The sequence below is a fragment of the Ostrea edulis genome, chromosome 4, assembly GCF_947568905.1.
Source record: "Ostrea edulis chromosome 4, xbOstEdul1.1, whole genome shotgun sequence".
Classification (NCBI taxonomy): Eukaryota; Metazoa; Mollusca; class Bivalvia; order Ostreida; family Ostreidae; genus Ostrea; species Ostrea edulis.
This window is the reverse complement of record NC_079167.1, coordinates 88,213,963-88,230,254: the sequence shown is the minus strand read 5'-3', so window position 1 is coordinate 88,230,254 and position 16,292 is coordinate 88,213,963. Positions and strand designations below refer to the sequence as shown.

The window sequence follows — 16,292 nt, the reverse complement described above, 5'->3', positions numbered from 1 at the left end:
CAACATATTGCTAATGTGTTTAGATAAAGAAATGTCGGCATAGATTAAGCATAAACATGATTGACAAATTCTGAAAAATTTCCGGGATTTTCTGTGATTTCCGTTTCAGACTGGAAACGATTGAGGCCGCAAGGGGATCTGACATGTTCCAAGGATTTGATGTATTTAATTTGTAAGTACATAGATATCATATATTGTAATGTTTCATAAATGAAAAAAATGTTAAAATGAATTAAGAGCAACAAATGTTATAAGGATTTTGATTAACTCTTTCCCAGTAGCCCATGTAAAGCAAAATAGAAGGAAGAAAGTGCGAACGTGACGGAAGCTAATGTAAATATGGCGATGATTGTCATGATTTTGTGAAATATCACGCTGTCGGTTTAAAACTGTACTCGTACTTCCACAAGGTTAGTGTATAGGCCTAATGAATTATTTTGTCTCGAAGTATGGCTCAACATGTTTATTAAAGACGAGATTGTTTATTTTTCTTTGAATAATGTACGACACGTGAACTCTGAACACGTGTTGTTTTGTCGCTGACAGTTTAGCGCCCTCGAGATGACCTACATTATAAAACTACGTGCCAAATTCAGTGCAGTCTTAGTGTATTTAGAGTAATATGTATATATGCAATGTGATCATTGGACTGAGCGGAGCATGAAATGGTCATTGCTGTGTCCCAAGACCCCCTTCAGGACCGTGTACGGTTATTGGTATATTTTCCTGGAGTGGCCAGAGTCTATACCTAGGCGCTAATATGCTATGCGCAATGAAATGCACGGAAAGTAAAAAAAAAAAAAAAAAAGAGAAAGAAATATTGAAAATCTACAACCTGAATCCCTCATTTAGAATAAAGAATAAGAATAGTCTATATCAATTCATTTATTTAAAAATTTGATTTGAAATTATTTTTAAATTTTATTATTCAATTCAATTCAATTCAATTCTTTATTGGCACTAAAGCACATTATATAAGAATGTGTTGTTAGCCATACATAGATACACATATATATTGATACATTACAAAATATCAAACTGTTGAAAACTTATTTCTAACATTAAAACAGTCTCTGATGTATAGACAGGTTTGTTTATATAACCAAAATTTGTGTCAGGACAATAGCCAACATTTTTACTTCTTTTTTTCTTTTTGGTTTGGTTTTTTTGTTGTTGGTGTAACAGGCCACCAACACGATTGACGGAGACAGTCCAGGCATTCTCTAAATGATGCTTTAGGGAATTATATAACACGGTAGGCTGCTGCTATGGGACTTTTTATTTTCCTGAATCCCAAATTCCAACAATTATAAGATAACCAGCTTGAATATTGCTGCTAACTTGTGCTGTGATTTTTAACATTTTCTCCAAGATACTATTTGACTGTGACTGATTTACTTGTAAGGTTTGAATCTTTAGTTCAGGTAATAATTAATCAAATCATAAATAAAAAAGATACTGCAAACTTATTTTTGCAGTAGATGAAAGGGGTGAATATACCTGCAGTTAATTACTAGAAACACATTCGAGCTTGGGTGCCCAGTTGACGCACTTGTATGACATCGTAGAGTGGTGGGAGTTTTGATTTTGTGTTTTGTTTGTTTGGGTTTTCAGTTGTTTTTATTAAGTCTAAAAAACCACGTCTTCAATAGTTTTTATGATATAAATAAACATAGTTAGTCATTGTGAATAAAAAACAATGAAAGCTAGTTATGATATATTTGTTTACTTCTCACAACAGGTTTTTTAAAAATTTTGTTTGTGGACTGGAGTGACTTAAGTAGATGAACGTATGTGACATTTTTTACAGCTGAATAGGACAGAAAAATGCATGAAAGTTATGTAGGATTAATGGTATGGGGCTTTGAACTTCAGATGCTACATAACTGCATTTTCAAAATATTTCATATAAGATGTGATTAAAATCCAAAGTTGGATACATAATTATTCTATGGGCTTTGGAAAACTAGAACAATAACTTGTATTTTGGATTAACATGGATTTGAAAAGGTGATGAGTTTCTTCTCTTTGTTTTCTCTTATGTAACCAGCCATTCAGGGGCATATAGTGAATGATTTGTGTGTTTATCCACAAAAACCTTAACTCTGGCCACAACTTTTTAGTGGATGTTGATGGGGCTTTCATATTTTAGATGTGTATTCCTTGTGAAAAATAAAAATATTGTTTATTTCTCCTCGCCCAACCGAGTCTGAAAAAGTCGCACCAACCCAAAAGTTTTTATTTCAATGTTCTGATGAAGTTTTTTTTGTTTGTTTTTTTTCGGAAAATTTCCGGTACAGATCAGTATAGACCTTTCTTTTGGTACCACAAAATTTTCACCGTGGAGATTGACCAACTACTTTAACCATTCTAAGCATCTTATATGACATTACCCCATCAGGCGACTAAAGGATTTCACATAAAATGACCCATATACAAAAAAGTATTCAAATCAAATGATTTGTTAACACTTGCACTGTGGTCTCATTTTGATATTTACTTTCTTACAAAATCATACAAGAAAACAGATTATAATCTCATACCAGTATCTTAAGCTCAAAACTTAAGCGACATGAAAATGTTCATTTGGGGTCGATTGTTTTAGAATGGCTGAGAAACTGGTTAAAGCTGTATGACCCGATGTTCATGTATTACTTTTGTGCATTATTACTTTAAAGCAGATCAATTACTTTATAAAGTTATTAACTTTCCCATAATTACATGCTTGAAAACATCTGCATGCAAAAGAAAACAGTGAGAATATTATTTAGAAAGTAAATAAGTGTGGTACATATATAAAGCATCCCATAATAGACCCACGCGCGTCAGGGGAATCCCAACATGATGTATTAACTCGTCTACTTTTAAGACTGAAAGAGCGTAAAATAATGAATTACTAAGAGGTATTTGATATTTTCATTTCTATTAAACTTATGACATGGTACTGTTGTAACAAAATACACAGCTTTACACAGATAAGACCACCGCTGATCTGAAAGTTTGAACTGGTCACGTGACTATCACTCGAAATGGCAGTGACGCGGTTATTTGTAAACATCGATTTAAAATCAAATAATTTGGGTTGAAACAGGTGAAATAATGTATGATATGTCATACAGCCTCATAACTACATACGTGCGATGATTTAATAGCGTTTTTACGAGATGGAAAAAAATATTGTAATTCGGACCATACAGCTTTAAGTATTTATTAATTAAGTGTTGATGTGTACTTGTTTCAAGATCAAGATTATAACCTTTGATTTATCAACACAAACATTGCAGTGTCTCACATTCTGAAAAATTGGACAGTCCAGGGTTATTGTAGATAAGCTTTCACCTGTATTGTGTTGTATTTTAGTACATATAACTACGTAGTTTCTTTGCAGTATAAATCAAACAGGCAACCCATTGCCTTACATTTTTAATGACAAATTTTGTCTGAAAAAAATTGCAGGTGCACGCAGCAGTAATATAAATATATCGGTGTTTTCTTTTTATGTGAAGTTGTGAAATGGAAAGTCAAGCAAGACAGCTAGAAAATGCCATCCAAGAAATCGATAGGGTGAAAAGGAAACTGCAACAAAACGTCAGTGAGGTGAGAGTAAGGGAAGTCATAAAATTCTGAATTTTAATATTGAATCTTCATTCTGAAGTAATTTTTTAAAAATTAATTTTTCTCTCTAATATTTATTAAATTATAGAATGAAAACTTATTTACTATGTGCAATAATTTCTGTGATTTTTATGTTGTTGAAAATTGCTATCTAGATAAAAAAGACACAAACATTTCTTGTTATATTGTAGTCTTTTATATTTTATTGAGAAAATGTGATGGTATAACAAATTCGATGGTGAATCAAGTTGATATAATTTAATTAAGACACCAAATTATTTTGGGGGTAATGGCTGCACATATTTGTTTTCCAACCTATTTTACAAGATTTATGATGCATTAAAACTCATTTCTTCCATTAAAAAATGCATGCATTGTGTTAAATCCCAACAAGTCACAAAATAGATAGAAATATAAATCACATTACTAGGGCTGAAACAGTACTCCCCCTTCACGATACGATACATATTGCAATACTTATGCCACGTTTCAATACTTTCAATACGATACAATTTACAGAAGAAACCAATAATAACATAGAAGAAAAATTTAATTACCAAGATTCACATTCATAATTTTAAAAGCAAAATGTTTCCAAACTGCCAAATGGTAAGATGCATGCTGGCTCTGTAGTTTAAGTTGATGAATTGTATTATCATTTTCGTAAGACTCAAAGTAAACAACAGTCTGAACGTTATTTGACGCTAATTTGTCCCCCATGCAAGTAAAAATAATCATTACACGCCGAACCTGATGTATTTTACTGAACCAGTTTGTAATAAACATATCGAACCGAAAATTGAGGCAATGAATTGAACATTGAATCGAGGGTTTATATTGAACAGTATCGATATTTCGGTGAATCGTTTCAGCCCTACACATTACATCAAAATAGGTCTGCTCATTGATAAGAATAAAAGTTGGTTGAGTTTCATCGCGTGTTTTACAAACAGTTATGTTTCATTGTGTCACCCTGTAAATAAAGAACTGCCCCAGTGTCTTCTTGTTGTCCTTAATTACACAGTCTAGATTATCTCTGACAGCTCTTTTAATAGGTTTCTTCCTAAAAAATGTAGTGAGATGATTAATTAGCTATTTAGATATGCATAGATTTAGGGACATTATAAGCATGAATGCATGATGCACAATTCTTTTCTTGTCGAGCAATAGCTTTCGTGACGTAGAAATGACTGAACCCAAAATCCTGCTCATGAATGAAATACATAACAAAACAAGTTCAAGTCAAATAATTTCTTTAAAATTTACCAGAACTCTTACTGCAGTTTGGACTTTCAGTAGGAATTTAATTATTGGTTGATTACTTTGTTTCAAGAGCACACACACCTGTGGCATTTGTCGAGATCTTTTATGTTAAAATGGACATTTGTACTGGAAATGGTGTTGAATGGTGATAAGTGGATTTAGTGTGATAATGGGAAATTTATAAAACGAGAAAAATGTGCTAAGTGATATGGTCAAAATTGTGATGCGCTAAGGGGCGATAATTCAAGAATTAATGGTACATTTATTAGGTGATAGTGTAGTTTTTGTATGTCCACATGATTTGACCTAACATCTACCCCGAGGTTTCTTTCAGGATTTGTGGAACATGTTCATCCAGTTTTTCACCAGGTGTGTAGGGCAGATTATGAATGATTATGTTATCTTTCTTTGACCTTGATCTCAAGTCTGTGATTTCGGACACCATATGTTGCATCCTTCGATCCATATTTATAATCATGGAATGCATAAGGGTTATTTTTCGACGTAGCTGAGCATTCTCGGATTGCATATAAAAAAAATTCGTCTGAATCACTTTCAGATTGTTCGGCTACATATCTCAGTGTTGCACATACCCCGCTATCTTGATCTTCGATCACAGAATTGATCCTCTCTAAATCGGACGACAGTTTTTCAAACTTGGGAATCTTATTACTAATTCCTTGGATAGTTTTTTGTACGTCCTTTAAGTCATTCTGCATAGAAACTTCACTATCTTCAGTAAAACTGTCAGATTGGTCGAGTGAACACTTTTCAGTCTATCTGTTACCAGAACTACTAACTGTGCGTCAGGGCTTAAATTTTCCTTTGGATGTCACATCTTTCCAAATTACTCGAAATCACACTTGGAAAACACCTTTGTACAACTGGGCGGGAATTTCCGCAAACCTTTGTTTGATTTCAACTTAATTTGACCAATGTTGTGGAGCTGGTTTTCACATGTCCATACCAGTCAATCATGTGACCGGAAGTTCCTAGCCAAATATTTTTTATAAACAGCAGAATTTTCATCTTCTCATTTTAGGTTAAATTGCAAGTTCAGACTGCAGTGAGTCGTAATTTAGAGGCCCTGAGGAACCGAGAGGTGTGGCTTCTGAACCAGGTGGAGTTACTGCAGAGTGCCAAGGAAGAGGTTCTGAACAACCAGCAAGCAAAACTACACAAACTTCTGGGAGTCATCCAGACCCAGAAAGGGGGCATAACTCAAGCTAGGTAACAGAACTTAAATTTTGATAGAAATGGATAGATCAAAATAGATGTCCAGTTAACTACTGGTTCAGACTAAGGTGATCAAACATTTTAACTACATATTATTGTTAATTGAATGGAAAATAGAAAAATGACATCAAGGAAATTGTATAGCTCAACAATAAATCAATACACCATCTGTAGTTACCACTTATTCCAGTGTTTCAACCTACAAATGAAAGTACAAAAATTACCAAATTCATGACAAAACTTTGTTCCGTAGTTTTCACACCAAGATTAATCCTACAAATTAGTTTGAACAGCCATTCCATAGTTCGTCAAAACCGCATAACAGTCTACATCGGATAACTATAGAACTCATACTTAATAAATCTACATGAATTTACTCACACATTGATGAGTCCAACATTATTGAGCTATAACATACTAAACAAAACGTGGGATATCATCTATCCATGCATGCTGTTCCAAAATAAACACACTTCCTGTGATAATAAACAAAAAATAGTGGCCAACTATAATATTTCTGGAAAGTTTACAATATCATTGATGATACAGAAATGTAGGTTAAAATAATTAGATTTGAGTACGTGTATCTGCAATACTTTTCTATTTCCTCCAATGACAGTGAATACATTTATCATTAAGCAAGTTGTTGAAAATTAAGTCTTGCATTCTAAGCAGAATTGACCCCAATGACCTGAAGCCAGAAGAGTCCCCATATTTGACCTTCCGCTGTGAGGCTGGATTATTGAGGGAGAACATCAACCGCTTTGGCAAGATAGATGCTAGTGGTCTCCCGCACTCTGTGTTCATCCAGCCAGGGAATCCATCCACCAGTCTGCCCAGACATGTAGAGGAGTACGATGATGCCGACCATCACATCCTGTACAAGACAGTGGAGGAGGTCCAGCAGGCTAGGGCCCCCAGCTCCCAGGTAAGTGTGGAAAGAGGGATGAAAGGGGGAGGGGGGTTAGGGCATTCTGGCTATTGCATCCTGTGCATGACTAAAGAACTCTACATTAGAGGGTTATTTTGTACAACATAAGGTGTGTAATGAAACTTGCATATGGTTTGGGGTTTTTTTTGGGGGGGGGGGGTGTGACAATGTCTTGTAGTGAGGTGATGTAACTAGGGAATTTGTAACTGCACAGGTAGGAAAAGAATATCTGTAAAACAAATGGTATTCTCCAAGGTATATTCCAGGTGTGAGAATTTTTTTGTAAGGTAGTAAGGTATGCCTTTCGTAAGTTCATTTCTATGTATTGCTTTGTGTACATCATAGATGATATAAAAACGTTCTCAACCGCTCCTATAGAACTCTGGATTTCTGAACAGTCTTGAATTCTGAGAAAGAGAATCTTAGATTAATATAAGCAATACAGAACTGCAATTGTGACAAAAAGTTTTTGTTAATCACTAATTCTAGGAGTTTAGGAAACATATTAGCTATGATTGTTTCACAAGTGGTTTTCATTAATATTCCAAATTATCTATGATAATGTGGGCGGTTTTATATTGTAGATTGATGTGAAAATTCCTAAGCTGTCTCCTTCTGTAAATGATTGGCTGGCACGATCTTCTACCATTACAAACACCTCTGAATCTGCCTCCAAATTCACCATGCCAAAGTTAAGCAACAAGAAAGATGATTGGTTGCAGCAGACGACTGATAGCAGAAGCTTGGGATCCGTCTACTCAGCTACTAATAGCGTCACATCAATCATGTCGGGCCATACTTCGTCCTTGACCTCCAGTTTAAGTGTACCGAGCTTGACCTCTCAAGGGACATTTTCCAGCACCCAGAGTTGGCTGAAGCAAATCAAGCAAGACCTGGAAGATGAGGATGATTTTGAGATTGTAGAAAGTGGAGGATCATGTGGTATGTCTCAATAGGGTTCACTGTCAAGGACATTCTAACACCAAAGTCAAATTATTATGTAGAGAGTAAAGTTAATGTACCATATATTCTCCCCTATAAGTCGGATTTTTATGTAGAGAGTAAAGTTAATGTACCGTGTATTCTCCCCTATAAGTCGGATTATTATGTAGAGAGTAAAGTTAATGTACCGTGTATTCTCCCCTATAAGTCGGATTATTATGTAGAGAGTAAAGTTAATGTACCGTATATTCTCGCCTATAAGTCGGATTTTTGGGAGTTAAAATTTGATCCAAAACTCTATATCCAACTTATAGGTGAATCCTAAGAAGATTAACATTTTTCTGGATAGTTTAATGTAGTGGGTTTTTTTTAACAACTTCGTACTCCGATGATTATAATGATTAATGTTGAATGGACATATTATATTATTCATTTATTCTAAGATTATATGCATAAAGTACAAGTTTTTACATATTTTAATGATTTTCTTCATCTTAAGCGTATATTATTGAAATTGATTTGTTGAGAAAATGAATGAATATCAGTGCATTTCACAAAACTTTATTTGAAATAGAGGTGAAAACGTTAGTCAACCGATTCTTGAAAAAAGTTCTATCGACTTATAAGCGGGTCAATGGCAAATCCCTCCAAAATAGCCTACAGAATGTAACCGACTTATAGGTGAACCGACCTATAGGCGAGTATACATGGTAGTCAATCTTGAACAATTCTTATTTTCTCCTCATCGAATAATGCTTTGGAATCAAAATTGTGCACAGCACATTCGCTGTGAACGTGTTTTCCTGTAAATTGCTAATTGCAAATCTTGATATGAGTTTATGCTGTATATAACATTACAGTCCACGTCATGCCAGATAGTTTAAAAGAATGAGGTGATGAATGTGGTCATTGACTTTTGAGTGAGTCTAATACAGGATGTCTTTGCAGGCTCTCCAGAAGTGGACATGGAGTTCCATCGTGATTATGTTATTTCCCCCGCCCACTCCTCCCCAAACCTGCTTCAGTGGAAATACAAGCCCTCCTCCACTGTCTGGCTGAAGACCAGCTCCTCCCCTAGTTCCACTCACAGCAAGACCCATGATGTTTTCCAGCACTACTTTGCCACAGTATCACAGGACACAAAACATTGGTTAGCGAAAAAGGTAAAAGGAACTCCTCCCTTATTGAAACCTTTGGGATTTATGAGAATCACTTTGTTAGTCTGCCTATCTGTTGATTTTTTTAAATGAAATTTTTTTTTTTATATATATTTTTTTTTGTTTACTTATTTTTTTCGAACTTTGTGGTAATGTGTCATATGAATCTGTGTGCCCGGTTGGTTTTTTATTCCTGGGCTATAAGCTCAAGTGAGCTTTCCTGATCACCTGTTGTCTGGCATCCATCTGTCTGTCTATCCGTATGTAAACTTTACACATTTTTTACTTCTTCTCCAGAACTACCAATTTCGACCAAACTTGCTATAGAGAATCCATGGGCAAAGGGAGACTCAGAATTGTTCAAATGTAGAGTTGCACACTTTTCAAAAGGGCTATTATTAAGAAATAGTAAAGATATGGTGGCATCTTTTAAAATTTTTCTCAAGAACCATTGGACCTGAAAGACAAAACTTATGTGAAAAATTTCTTAATGGGTACATTCAAAAAAGTTCAATCATGATCCCAAGGAGTAGGATGGGGCCACAATAGGGGGAAAAGTTTTAGAACACAGGGATATTGGGAAAAATCCTAAGAACAGCAATGTCTTGAATAGTCAAATTAATATGCAAGCATTATCAGGTAGTGTAATTGGGGGGGGGGGGGGGGGTAGGGAAACCAGGCTTTTATATGGGAATATATAGGAAAGAAAACTTTCAAAAATGTTTTTCTCGAGAGCAACAGTGCCATGATTAGTTACATTGATATGCAAACATCCACAGGTACATTGTCGGAAACCCACGGTTGATTACACTTCGTTCCTCTCTCCATCATCCATGGGTCCTTTCATTCCTACTCGCTCATTCTCATGAATATTTAAAAATCGTCCAATCAAAGTAATTGTTATAGTAACGGAACTCTTCTGTTTTTAAAGGTAGCATTAACTTAACTTTGTTCATTCTCTACCCAGAGTTCCGTGCGCTACTTGCACTTTTCTGTAACATGCCCTCTGATGAGGGAATGAACTTTGCTATCATAACAATTGTATACCGAAATTGGACTGAAAGCGTCTTGTTGATTGCACAAATTCACTCAGGGTATACTATGAGCGCCCAATCAGATTGCCTTATTAATTATTCATGAGAATGAGCGAGTAGGAATGAATGGACCCATTGGTGATGGAGAGAGGAACGAAGTGTAGTGCAAATTCAAGTTTATTCAAATCATAGACCTCAAGGGGGGGGTAGGATTAGGCAAAGTAGGTGATCAAAGTTTTACATAATATAAGAAGATAGCCATATTCAAATGTAAGCATTCTCAGGTAGTTTAGATTCAGATTTCTTCAAATCAATGCCCTGGGGTTAGGTTTGGGCTGCAATATGGAATATAAGGGGTGTGTGGAAATTTTTTTTCTCAAGAACAGCAGGGCCATTGCATTCATCCTCAGTACAGATTATTAAAGTTTGTTTGAATCATGGTTCCGTAGAGGTAGGTGGGGCAACAACAGTGGACCAAAATTTTATGTGGGAATATATTTAAAATTTTAAAAACCTTTTTCTTCAGAACAGCAAGGTCGAGTAAATAATACTGATGCTGAAGCATCCTTATTCTGTGTGAATTTAAGGTCAGTAAGGTCATGACCCTGTGGGGCTAGGGTTGTTTGTGGTCATAGTATGGGGCCAAAAATTTTCATTGGAATAAAGAGGGTAAACAGTCCTCTAAAAATCTTCTGAAGACTCAGGTGAGCATTGTGGTCCATAGGCCTATTGTGATATATTGTCAACTTTTACTCGAGACGAATATGGTCAATAAAGCGGGGGTGGCAATATAACAAATTCACCATTACTGACAAATTCACCGAGTAGTCAAAAGAAATTCAATTCCGTAAATTTATTTGGGTTCCATTCTGTATAAACATTTAGATCTTGAGTTTAATTCAGCAATTATTAGTAATTAACCTGAATGCCTTGTCCAGCCTGTAACATTTTACTGCACTGCTTTCAAGGTACAGGTATGATTACGGATGGGTGTTAGGTAATTGGCATTATTATCAAGGGTAAACCCTATAAAATTTGACCATTTGTTTGTGAAAATCAGTGACATATGGCATAATGCAGGTTGGCATTATAACGTGTGTGCTAACATGGGAGGAATCTGTTCTTTAGGATTTTCAGGCAATGAGCAGGGGTGGCATTATAACACTGTATATCCTTGTAAAGCCCCAAAATCAAACAGTGAAAATGACATGTCTACATATTAATACCTACATACAATTTTTAGCTCACCTGAGCTGAAAGCTCAAGTGAGCTTTTCTGATCACCCGTATTCCGGCGTCCGTCCGTCCGTCTGTAAACTTTTCACATTTTCAACTTCTTCTCAACAACCACTGGGCCAATTTCAACCAAAGTTGGCACAAAACATCCTTAGGTAAAGGGAATTCTAAATTGTTAAAATAAAGGGCCAGGCCACCTTCCAAGGGGAGATAATCAAGAAAAGGTAAAAATAGGGTAGGGTCATTAAAAAATCTTCTTCTCAAGAACCACTGGGCCAGAAAAGATGAAATTTATAGATAAGCTTTATTAGGTAGTGCAGATTCTAAATTGTTAAAATCATGGCCCCCGGGGGTCGGATGGGGCCACAATAGGGGGTCAAAGTTTTACATACAAATATATAGGGAAAATCTTTAAAAATCTTCTCAACAAGAACCACTGAGCCAGAAAAGCTGAGATTTATATGAAAGCTTCCTTATATAATGCAAATTCTAAATTGTTAAAATCATGGCCCCCAGGGGTCGGATGGGGCCACAATAGGGGATCAAAGTTTTACATACAAATATATAGGGAAAATCTTTAAAAATCTTCTTCTCAAGAACCACTGAGCCAGAAAAGCTGAGATCTATATGAAAGCTTCCTTATATAATGCAGATTCTAAATTGTTAAAATCACGGCCCCCGGGGGTCGGATGGGGCCACAATAGGGGGTCAAAGTTTTACATACAAATATATAGGGAAAATCTTTAAAAATCTTCTTCTCAAGAACCACTGAGCCAGAAAAGCTGAGATCTATATGAAAGCTTCCTTATATAATGCAGATTCTAAATTGTTAAAATCACGGCCCCCGGGGGTCGGATGGGGCCACAATAGGGGGTCAAAGTTTTACATACAAATATATAGGGAAAATCTTCTTCTCAAGAACCACTGAGCCAGAATAGCTGAGATTTACATGAAAGCTTCCTTATATAATGCAGATTCTAAATTGTTAAAATCATGGCCCCCGGGGGTCGGATGGGGCCACAATAGGGGGTCAAAGTTTGTTTTTTTTGTTTGTTTTTGTTGTTGTTGATATAGTGCAGATTCAAGTTCGTTAAAATCATGGACCCCGGGGATTGAATGGGGCCTCAAGGGGGGCATCAAAGTTTTACATACAAATTTATAGGAAAAATCTTCTCAAGAACCACTGAGCCAGAAAAGCTGAGATTTATATGAAAGCTTCCTGATATAGTGCAGATTATAAATTGCTAAGATCATGGCCCCCGGGGGTCGGATGGGGCCACAATAGGGGGTCAAAGTTTTACATACAAATATATAGGAAAAATCTTTAAAAATCTTCTTCCCAGAACCACTAAGCCAGAAAAGCTGAGATTTATATGAAAGCTTTCTGATATAGTGCAGATTCAGGTTTGTTGAAATCATGCCCCACCCCCCACCCCCCTTTTGGGGTAGGATGGGGCCACAATAGGGGATCAAAGTTTTACATACAAATATATAGGGGAAATCTTTAAAAATCTTCTTCTCAAGAACCATTGGGCCAAAGAAGTTCATATTTACATGAAAGCTTTCTGACGTAGTGTAGATTCAAGTTTGCAAAAACCATGGCCTCCAGGGGTAGGTTTGGGGCCATAATAGGGACTACGGTTTTACATGCAAATAGATATGGAAAATCTTCTGATATGGACCAAGGTGACTCAGGTGAGCGATGTGGCCCATGGGCCTCTTGTTAAATTAAATGATAGAGTAGTGATGCTGTGTTAAATTAAATGATAGAGTAGTGATGCTGTGTTAAATTAAATGATAGAGTAGTGATGCTGTGTTAAATTAAATGATAGAGTAGTGATGCTGTGTTAAATTAAATGATAGAGTAGTGATGCTGTGTTAAATTAAATGATAGAGTAGTGATGCTGTGTTAAATTAAATGATAGAGTAGTGATGCTGTGTTAAATTAAATGATAGAGTAGTGATGCTGTGTTAAATTAAATGATAGAGTAGTGATGCTGTGTTAAATTAAATGATAGAGTAGTGATGCTGTGTTAAATTAAATGATAGAGTAGTGATGCTGTGTTAAATTAAATGATAGAGTAGTGATGCTGTGTTAAATTAAATGATAGAGTAGTGATGCTGTGTTAAATTAAATGATAGAGTAGTGATGCTGTGTTAAATTAAATGATAGAGTAGTGATGCTGTGTTAAATTAAATGATAGAGTAGTGATGCTGTGTTAAATTAAATGATAGAGTAGTGATGCTGTGTTAAATTAAATGATAGAGTAGTGATGCTGTGTTAAATTAAAAGATAGAGTAGTGATGGTGTGTTAAATTAAATGATAGAGTAGTGATGCTGTGTTATTGATAGGAATAAAGTGAGGACTATGTCTCCAAGTTTGCACCATTGTAATGCATTCAATTACATGTATGTGTATTTAGAATGAGAAATTGTATTTGTTTCAAATTACGGATAGATCGTGATCAGGTGTTGTATTTGGACTTTTCAGACCGAGAGCTGTTGTAGTCAGGCATGTCAGTCCAAGAAACCCCTGGACATAGAAAACCTTGGGTCTTGTTTAGGTCATGAACACCCAAAAGTGAGCGACTTCACCTGGTTATGTACAGCGACTGAAACATGTACAGGTATGGCTTGTCATGTATATTATACTTTTATTTATGGTACATGCTTTTTAAACTTTATATTGCAAAGGGTACGGGAGGCTCGTTTCTTTTCGTCCATTTTTATTTTGGCCTGAAGTTGTCAAAATTACTTTGGTAAAGAATGATTTTATATGGGATTCATTTAGCTGATTTAATTTTTTTTTTCTAGATATGAAGGAATGTGCTACAGACCCCAGCTGTCTTGATAAATTCCTCCAGAAGAACCCAGTGTGTAAACTTACCCCTGTCACTGCCATACCTAGCAAGATACAAAAAACCTACACAGGTCCTGTGGATACCAACACTTGGCTTCTGAAACCAGGAAACTCCAATCCAATCAACAGCAGTATGACGAATCCATTTGACAAGTACCTAACCAACACCAGTCAGAACATTTCTGATTGGCTGAAGCCAGTGTCCTCTAAAAAGGATTCTCAAGAGGGAATTTCATTCAAGCATTTTGATAAAAAGCTGTCAACGTGGATTAAAGTTCCAGGTAAACTGAAGGAAGATAAAAGTGTCCCAGAGACCCAGAAAATAGTCATACCAACACTGGCATCGATTGACAACCAGGATTGGTTGATGCAGAAACCTGCGGTTAGTACCTGGCTGAGTGCACCAGGCAAGCAGAATGAAAAAACCAGCTTGTTTCAGAACTTTCATAAAAACAATCCAGAGTGGTTGATGAAACCTACCCAGTCTGTCAAATCATAAGGTTTTTGGGAATGCTTGTATATAATTTGTTTGGGTTTTGTTGTTTTTTTTCTTCTTTTTCTTTATTTATTTATTTTTTTAAAAATTTTTCCCAATGGTATTTCTGGCAAAATGAAAGAATAACAAATCCTTCTTTTTAAGAGATATAAATTCTTGCCAGTTATATTAGATATAATGCATTTCTATACAATTTAAAATGGGGGGGGGGGGGGTGAAATTACTATCATGATCACATGAGATGTTTAAAAAAGTTATTTTAAATTCATATGAAATGGGAATATGTTTTGACTTGTTTATTTGGTTCTTAATGTGGAACTTGTGAAATTAAGATCCTGCACAATCCAATATTTGGGTACATTTTCATTGCCCTTGATAAGCCTTGTAATCTTGTAATACAGCATATGTCATTGTACAGGATCTCATATATTCGGGGTGTATTCTATAAGAAAATTATTTTGGTATCATATAGAAGGATTTTCATTGTATTACCTATTAATGTAGGTTGTGTATCCAGACAAATTATATATCCACATATTTGTATATTGTACATGTAGAATTTTGAAACCAACTTCATTTTTTCGTATATGTCCACTTGTATTGTATATGTTCATTAATCTTGATGATATTTTACAAATCGGCATAGTTGAAATATGTCAAAATTGATAATTTGCCATATATTTAAATGGCTGTCTGTGATAATTTGAAGTCATGTGACTATGTACCTTAATCTCTTTAAATGTGAGTACACATAGCTTATTTGACATTTACATAGGGTGCAATAAATGTTCAAGCTACAGTAATGATGATGTTGTTTTTTAATGAGAATATTTGCTACTACCACCAAGATCTGCTCTCATGGCTGCTCCACCTGGGCTCACACCTGAAGCTTTAAAGCTCAGAAGTGATGCAGGTTCTCTTTGTGAAAAGTTGATCTTGTCTTGCAATCTGATAAATGATTGGTCACAATGAGGTATGTCACTGTGTTGCCATATGATATCTTTTGAAGACATTGTTTACAACTGCATCACATGCATGAGAAAATGACTATCATTACAGTCAAAGGCAAATGAATTGGAAATGCGAACATTGTAAGATGCATTATGTACAAACTTTTGATATCTGGGAAAATAACACAAAATGCATGTAAAGAATTGCATCATGCTATGATTTACGAACTTATTTCATTGTTTTGGACTTGTTAGTTTAATACTACCATCTACCCAGGAAGTGTCAAATATTGAAATTGTGGATGAAACCACTGGCGACACTTTCGCCTTTCAAGGCTTTGTACAGTTAAAACATGAATCTATGTTCAGGCATTAAACAGAAACATCTTATAAGGATGGGCAGTGGAGGGTATGTTTTATAAATGATATTTTGAAATTGAAAACTTTAATTTTTATCTTATCTTGTTTTGTCAAGGGTTATTAATAATAACTTATCAACAATAATGAACTTGTGAAGATGAAAGTAACCAAGAATTAAATCCGGTGCTAGAACTATAGTAGGCTCATCTACA

The 16,292-nt window shown here is 35.4% G+C and overlaps 1 protein-coding gene across 4 annotated transcripts; it reads left to right on the top strand.

Moving 5' to 3' along the window:
- Positions 1-33: 33 nt before the first annotated feature.
- On the top strand, positions 34-15,573 carry LOC125668245 (nuclear receptor coactivator 4-like). Of its 4 annotated transcripts, none has more exons than XM_056164142.1 (8): positions 34-172; positions 3,507-3,597; positions 5,921-6,108; positions 6,790-7,042; positions 7,630-7,987; positions 8,936-9,150; positions 13,906-14,041; positions 14,229-15,573. In XM_056164142.1, exons 1-8 carry the CDS (start codon positions 144-146, stop codon positions 14,771-14,773), a joined length of 1,815 nt encoding a protein of 604 aa, XP_056020117.1. In that variant the 5' UTR covers positions 34-143; the 3' UTR covers positions 14,774-15,573. The 4 variants fall into 4 exon arrangements, with proteins under 4 accessions (XP_056020117.1, XP_048758058.2, XP_056020118.1 ...); XM_048902101.2 differs by having other exon boundaries at positions 6,787-7,042; XM_056164143.1 differs by lacking the exon at positions 34-172 and adding an exon at positions 279-410 and having other exon boundaries at positions 6,787-7,042.
- The last annotated feature ends 719 nt before the right edge of the window (positions 15,574-16,292 follow it).

Coding starts and splice junctions, on each gene's coding strand:
- LOC125668245 (XM_048902101.2), top strand. CDS start 144: ATGTTCCAAGGATTTGATGTATTTAATTT. Junction 173..3,506: donor GGATTTGATGTATTTAATTT/GTAAGTACATAG, acceptor TTTTATGTGAAG/TTGTGAAATGGAAAGTCAAG. Junction 14,042..14,228: donor AGCGACTGAAACATGTACAG/GTATGGCTTGTC, acceptor TTTTTTTTCTAG/ATATGAAGGAATGTGCTACA.